At 50.9% G+C, this 7,655-nt stretch overlaps 1 protein-coding gene across 1 annotated transcript in view; it reads left to right on the forward strand.

Moving 5' to 3' along the window:
• Nucleotides 1–7,655, forward strand: part of DTX1 (deltex E3 ubiquitin ligase 1) — an 86,321-nt gene that overhangs the window by 46,433 nt on the left and 32,233 nt on the right. Inside the window, exon 2 of the mRNA XM_019539331.1 lies at nt 897–1,578. Within this exon, the coding sequence (XP_019394876.1) occupies nt 897–1,578 (682 nt within the window). The remainder of the gene's footprint in view (nt 1–896; nt 1,579–7,655) is intronic.

Below are 7,655 nucleotides of genomic sequence, written 5' to 3' on the forward strand. Positions count from 1 at the left end.
ATAGGGGACTGTGCTGGTTCTGGGGTTTGATAATGGGATACAGAGCCTTTCACAACTGGGTCACCAGCTTTTGATGAGTCCTTTTGATGGTGCTCAGTATGTAGAGCAAGCTGTTCAGCCCATTTCCTAGGGGACAGGGGTTTGCATCACTCAAGTCATTGTCACTTCCTGACACGGACCTGGCCTGCTGCTTGGCAATCTTCCCAGGGAAGCCAAGTGCTGATTGGAGCATGGAGGCTGGACGCCTTCATCATCCCATGGGTAGTCCCTCCCATGCAGGGGTGAAGCAGGCTGATGTGGACAAAGCTTGTCCAACCATTCTCTCTTCAGAACTGCACACCTGAGCCCTTGGGCTGGCCTTAAATGAACTGCTACAAACCTACTCCACTGTTCTTACTGGAAGCACCAGGACATAAAACTGGAATAAGGCAGTGGTGAATCTGGCCTGTCTTAAGTAATGTGGATACAGTGGGCCCTGATACTTTTCTCCCTTACACCACTGTAACCCCATTGACTTCAGTGGAGCTGTTGCTGGCTTACCTCGGGTTGAGAGGACAATCAGGCTGAATGTTGCAGTTTAATACTAATTTATGTGAAATCTTTTTCCTATACTTATGCTGGGCCAGAACCTCAGTAGGTCCAAAATGATTTTGTTCCACTGAAATCTATGCTGATTTCCAGTGCTTAAGATCTGGCCCTTCTGTGTTTAAAAAACCTGGGGTGTAACTTCCCACTGATGGTTGAAGCAAGGTTCTCTAACAAGGAGTTAGGAAAGTTGGGCTTGAAATCACTTCTCCCAGAGAGAAGGCCTGGTGAAGCCTAGTGGTGACATGCCCTGTATTTTGCATCCCTACTGAAGCAACTCACCCCCCACCTTTTGTTCTCCTTTCCCATAGGGACCATGCGGCCAGTGAGGAGAAACTTCTATGACCCATCCTCGGCCCCTGGCAAAGGGATTGTGTGGGAATGGGAGAATGACAATAACTCCTGGACGCCCTATGACATGGATATTTGCATCACAATCCAGAATGCCTATGAGAAGCAACACCCCTGGCTGGATCTCTCCTCACTGGGCTTCTGCTACCTGATCTATTTCAACAGCATGTCGCAGATGAACCGGCAGACTCAGCGGAAGCGCCGGCTCCGGCGCCGCATGGACCTGGCCTACCCACTCACCATGGGCTCCATCCCAAAGTCCCAGTCCTGGCCTGTGGGCACCAATTCGGGGCAGCCCTGTTCCTGCCAGCAGTGCCTGCTAGTCAACAGCACCAGGGCAGCCTCCAACGCCATCTTGGCCTCGCAGCGAAGGAAAGTGTATTCAGGCAACAGCAATGGAACTCTGGCCGTCAGGCAGAGCAACACATTCAACGGGACGGCATTGTGGTCTGCAGGCGCCATGCCGACTGGAGGGACAGCTAAGATGGAGCAGGTCCGGTCCCCTAGTGGCACACAAGTGACCACCTTCTCCCGGAGCCAGAGTGCACCCACTGGCACCCATCTTCCTGGGCAAAACAACCTGAACAGGCCTGGCACCCAGCGGGTCGCAATTCTCAGTACCAGGGCGTCCATTCCACCAGGGTAAGGTTGCATGCTTCTCATGGTTTTAGTGGTGGCAAAGATAGTCGCTAGAGGGCAAATGCAGATCCAAGAGGTCACATTATAGGCTCTTCAAGCAGCCCGCCTCAGCCATAATGACCACACCAGTGGATACCTAGCCTGTGTACGTTTGTATTTTGGTCTCTTCTACGCTGCTGCCCCCACCTCAGGTTTGCAAGGGATATGCTTCCTTGGGTCCTTGGGTTCAGATTCAGTCTCTGTTTTTGTAGCTTTGGGATCTGATTCTCTTCTCACTGACTCCTGTTTAACATGGATGTAACCTCACTGAAGGGAGTGGATTAAAAATAATGTAAAACCAGTAAAGGCAAGAAGAAAATGAGATATCTGGTGTCCGTGACATTGCTTGGTGACTGGTATGCAAGCCTGATATCTCTGTAACTGGAAATGGTAGGTGGCATTCTGCCTCCATGTTATGGGTGTCCCCCATACTGCTCCATTGATGAAGCCCAGCCCCACTCAGGGCCTAAAGGCCATTTCTGGACATGGCATAGGGTTTTTCTTGCGGGGCTTATCAGCCAGGCTGAGAGGGGAGTTCTGTGTGGTGGCTAAGGTCTTTTATAGACATGACTTTGTACAATTATGTGCAGTCTTTGCAAGTTTCTATCCAATCCAAAAAGGGGGTCATTATCACTTGCTAATTCCTGGGAGGAAAGCTCAGCATTGTTGTTTGGGTGTGTTCATTGCTGACAGTTTGATGTACCTAACTAGCTCTGCACCACGTGTCTGGGGGCTTGTGCTAAGCAACACATGGTGATACACACCTACTGTACTTCCAGCAGAGAAAGCCAGGATGAGCTCATGGGAAGGCTTTCCAAATTGAAACAATAGCAGCCCAGTAAAAGGAGAGATGGGAATGCCTGGGCTCAGAGTTGGAAGGGAAGGGAAGAGAATAGCTTGGCAGGGTGGAGTGCATGGGATGTCCCTGAACTCTGCGTGAGCTGAGCGAGGGTGGAATGTACAGACGCACCGTGCACCATTGCTGGAGACAAGGAAGCAACACTTCCTTCAAACTACTCCCTGACTTGTAGGCTGGGGTGAGTAAAGTCCAGCCCGTGAGCCGGATTGGGCCTGCGGCAGACTCTGTTTCCCAGCAGCCCCTGGCTGTGTCACCCCACCAGCAGTAGGGCTGGGACAATGCAGGGTCAGGGTTTCCATGGAGACCAGCCCTAGCAGTGCTGGCAGGGTGCATGGGTACTCTGGGTCTGGGACTGCCCCTGCTCTGGATCATGCTGTCACCACCACAAGATCCCAGCCTCTGCCCTGAAGCAGCATCCTGCCCAGCCACATGCTCCGCCAGTGCTGCTGGGGCCGGTCTCCATGGAAACCCTGGCCCCATGCTGTCATGGCTGCTGTGGTTTCAATGGAAACCAGCCACAGCAGAGTGGGCAAGGTGCTGGGAAATGGAGTCCAGCTGCCAGCCGGATCTGCCATTTTGCCCACCCCTGTTCTAGGTCCATTGGCATAGTACCCACCACTTAGTGAAGTGGGCTGCCTGGGGTCCCTTCAAAGGTCCCAATGCCATCCTCTGCTGAGGCCAGGCAGAGAGAGTACTCCAGACCAGCTTCTGCCCAGCCTGATTGACTGTCCGGTGGCCCATCACAGCAGTTCCAGGAAGTGGGCACTTTGCTGCTTCCCTGAAGGGACGGCAGCTCCAGTTGAGCTGGGCAGTGCCAGGCAGGGCTGAGGAACGAAGCCAGCCCCCCGGCGTGGCCACGTGAAGCACTGCTGTCCATGGAACCAACAGGCAGCAGAGACAGGCCCGGAGCAATAGCAGGTGACAGGGGCTCAGCACCGTAAGACAACGAGCCTTTGTTCCCAGGAGGCTGTCATGGGCCAGGCCCTTCCATGGAGGGAGCATACGCAGGTCCTCCAAGAGATCATGCCAGTGACACCTTCTGCTAAAAATACCCGCTGGATCTGCCATGACTTAAAGGGGACCTCGGAGGTGGTGTCTATTTCTGTCCCCGGGTGGCGATGGTGGGGGACCGAGCTGGCAGTAGCTGAGGTTCCCGAGTGCTGAAGGTCGCTGCTGCTTGTTGCCATGGTAACCCGGCCCAGGTGCAGCATGCGTAAAACACCAGCGGATTCTCCCATAATCATTAAAGCCTCCGCTCCTGGCTCGCACTGTCTCCCCCTGTCTCCCTCCCTCTCTGGGTCTCTTTGTTCCTTGCTTTCCTTCTCCATCCCACCCAGCCACCCACCTGGCTTGGTTTCCCGCATCCTTAATCTTGAATGCTCAGGACCATCACACTGCTGAGAGGTTAAATAAAAATATGTCCCCAGATGCTTGTGTGCTGAGAACGACCTGAGGTGGATAGGTAGATAGGCAGGCAGGCAGGCAGGCAGGGGTAGGCAGACTGCAATTGCTTCAGTCTCTCAAATCATCTGTGTGTTATGCCTGCTGGAGGAGGAGGACCAGAGCTGAGATGTGACTGGACTGATCACCCTGCTGCCCCTGCAGCATGCAGGTCCTTAGCTGATCCATGCAGATTTACCCCAGCTGAGGATGTGGCCCTTGCTTTTCAGGGCACAGACAAGTGAGGGTGTTAAGGTGAGTTAATGGGTGTCTGACCTACACTCTGAGAAGCTTTTTGGGCTGTTGCATCTAACCGGAGTCTGCTTCCTAGTCTGCCTCAGGTCTTTCCCTTGGAACAAAGCAGCCTAGGGCCATATCCTCTGCTGGTGCCAAGGGGGTGCCTTTGAAGGAGGTGGCACTATACTGACATACGCTAGCTGAGGATCTAGCTCCCCCCCACACACACACATCAGGCCTGTCAGCTATACAAACATGGGGCGAGGGAGCTGGCAGAGGGTCTAAATTAGGACCAAGTTTGTCTTCCAGCCTCCCAGAAGAGAGTCCCATTAGGTCCATCTCTGGGGCTAACTGCGCTGTGCCCTCATACCGTGCATGCTGCCTTGGTTCTGCAGCATGTGCCCCACGAGCCTCTTGTCCCCTTCGCCCCTCAAGGACTTTCCCATCTCTCCATTTCCTCTCTTGTTCATGTATTACCCACAATGCTCTTTCTTGAGGCAGGTCTTTCTCCTCCCCTCCTCCCCATCTCTTTAGTTCCCCTTTTCAATCCCAGCACTCTCAGACACACCTCGGTATCTTTTCTTCAGCCACCAAGAATAACCTGTCGAATCACCATCAGGAAATAAACCCAGCTGGATACCTATACAATTCCTTTCATCCAAAGCCATAACTTGGGGCGGTCCAAGTCACAAGACCACCCCTCAGCACCCAGGAGCTGTAAACAAGCTGGTGCTGTAGCTAAGGAGCCTCCCGGGACAGAAGCAGGGGCGGCACGCAGCGGAAAATTACAGAGGCAGAGAAAGAGAGAGGCTGCTCTGTTGGTTTGAGGAGTCTAGCTGTCCCACCCAGTAATTCCAGGCCTGGCACAAGTTCCTGGGCACTGAAGTGGTTTATATTAGATCACTTCACCCCAAAACCTTTTTGCATTGGATCAGATGATCCTACAGAGAAAGCTTTTTGGGGTTCAAGTTTAGCTTTCTTGACTTAATGCAGCTCTGCCAATTCATACCACCTGAGGGTCTGGCCTATAAACTTTAAGTAGCAGGATGCAGTAGGGTGATACTCGCTGAACAGCAAATACCTTCTCGGCTTCTGCCAGGTAGTATCAGAACTGCCTTCTCAGAGGTGAGTGAGGACCAGCCTTCAAACAGGGAAGGGGGATGTAGAGGAGAGGGCTTAAGAGGCTGGAAGTGGCACCTGGAAATCCTGTCTTATCTTTGCGGGTCATCTTCCCAGCTTGGAGTAGAGGCACATAAAAAAGGACTTGGGGAAGGAGTTTTCATGGTGCTGCACCTTTTCTGAGCAGAAAAGAAGACCTTTATTTTCTCAACTTGGTAGTTTTCATGAGTACAAAATTCCTTTTTAAAGGGTAGAAGAGAGAGAAGAAGAGAAACAGGTTATATGGAGAAATTAAGCTAATAACCTGGGCATTATTAAGTAAACCATGCAGGTGAGTGATAGACAGTGTAGATTGCTCTGAACAAGCCCTGAGAGTTTCCTGCTATCCAGCCACAAATATGGTGGACATAGGAAATGTCCCAGACAATGTTTATTTCTGTTTGAATTAAGATGGCCCCACATGCGATTCTCTTTGAGAATTCCAAGTGCTACAATCTGGAAACAAACAAGCCCTGCAATGCATGATGGACAAATTGGTCTGCAAATAGCAAACAACCAACCCCCCATTAATCAGCCACAAATCAGCTTTGCCAGCAGTATTAAGTGAGTTCCCTCAGAGGTCGGTGCTGGGTCAGCTGCTGTTTAATATCTTTATAAATGATCCAGTGCATGGAGTAAATCGTCTATTGCTGTATCACTGATGGAGGCATTGCAAAAGCATGAGTAGAGGCAGCACAAGAAGCAACACAAGTGGGGAAGCAGTGAGGGCTGAACAAAAGAACTTTGATACCAAACAACCTAACACTTTCAAGAGGCTTGGAGTAGTGTGGCTAAGTGGTCAGAGTCCTGCGGTAGGAGCACAAGTTCTATACCCAACCCAGACAGGCCTGCTCTGTGATCTGAAGCAAGTTGTATGAGCTCTCTCTCTCTCTCTGTTCCACTCCTTTGTCCATTAAAGCTGCAAACTCTCCAAGGCAGGGACCAATTTACTCTGTGCATGTACAGCATCTGGCACAGCAGGGCCCTGACTTCTGCTGGGGCTTCTCACCTTCACTATTATACAAACAAGGAGAAAACGATAGGATCTGAGTGAGTGCAGCCAAGCAGTATTGGTACAGAAAGAGACCTGGAAGGTGATGGTAAACAGGGGAGCGGTTAAGCCAGGTTTGCAGGGTATGACCAGATGAAAAAGAAGAGTATTGAGAGTGCTGCTATTCAAAGAGGGGATGGCTGTGGTGCCCACAGCCCTGTTAGTGGCTTCTTTGGAACACGGTTTCTCAACTGGTGTAATCCGAATCACTCCATTGACTAAGCTTGTTACAGCCTCGGAGGATGTGGTCCACTATAGGCATGGCTAGGCAGCTCATTGTAAAATGAATAGAGATAAATGAAAGGATGCAAAGAAAAATAATAAAGATAAATGGGTTGAAAAGTCCAGCATGACAGCCAGGGTTGGAGGGAGAGTGGTTATGGAATAGCTCTGTGCATATATTGGAGCAAGGATATAAAGGAGGGGGGTCACTTACTCAAGGCTGGCCAACAATCAAGACAACACAAGATCACTGAGTAATGAAACTGTGGAGCAGTCAGGAAAGGTCTGTGGGAGCAGAGAGAGGTGATCTTTCCAGCCCTATTTTCTTGTGATCCAGAAAAGAAACCAGCATGAACATCTGAGGCTGCCTCTTACAGGCCCAGTTTCCCCAATTCTAGGCAGTCTGCTGTTACTTGAGATGGAGCACTTAGCAAGCAGAGACAGGGTTGACAACCAAACAATGCACACCCAAATGTAGGGGAAGGTGTGGGGCTACTCAAACTGGGATCAATCCCTTTTACAGGCCAATTCTCTGATCAAAGATCGTCCCCAATTTTGATGCATTTGAACTCTGGGTCTGTATCTAAATTCTGCAGCCTGGCCCCATCCCAAGAGTATATGAAGAAGGACGTGAGCAAGAAGTTTCTGCAAATTCAGTTTGAAGTTCTGTCTCATTCAGCACCACAGCTGTGGTGGAAGCTCAGTATTTGTCATTTTCTCTTCTGCTTTGAATTTGGAAACACCTGTTTTACAGTGAGGAAATCTTCTGAGGCTTTGTCACCCTTCAGGTCCCACGCCTAGCACGTCAAATCACTTCATCTCTTCTACTCTCAAGAGATGGTAGTCAGTATGTCACTGAGAAGGTGGCTTACACATGGATTTGCGATGTGAGTAACAGCTGACTTACCAGAATGCTGCACCCCATCCTGACTAGGTGATGCAAGTGAGGATCAGGTTGGAGCAGGGGTGGGCAATTATTTTCAGTGGAGGGCCGCTTACTGAGTTTTGGCAAGCTGTTGAGGGCCACATTTCCCTCTCTGGCTCAAGGAAACAGGAACAGCCCGTTGGTCCCAG

This window comes from Crocodylus porosus, unplaced genomic scaffold (genome assembly GCF_001723895.1).
Source record: "Crocodylus porosus isolate Cpor-Errol unplaced genomic scaffold, CroPor_comp1, whole genome shotgun sequence".
NCBI classification, from domain to species: Eukaryota; Metazoa; Chordata; order Crocodylia; family Crocodylidae; genus Crocodylus; species Crocodylus porosus.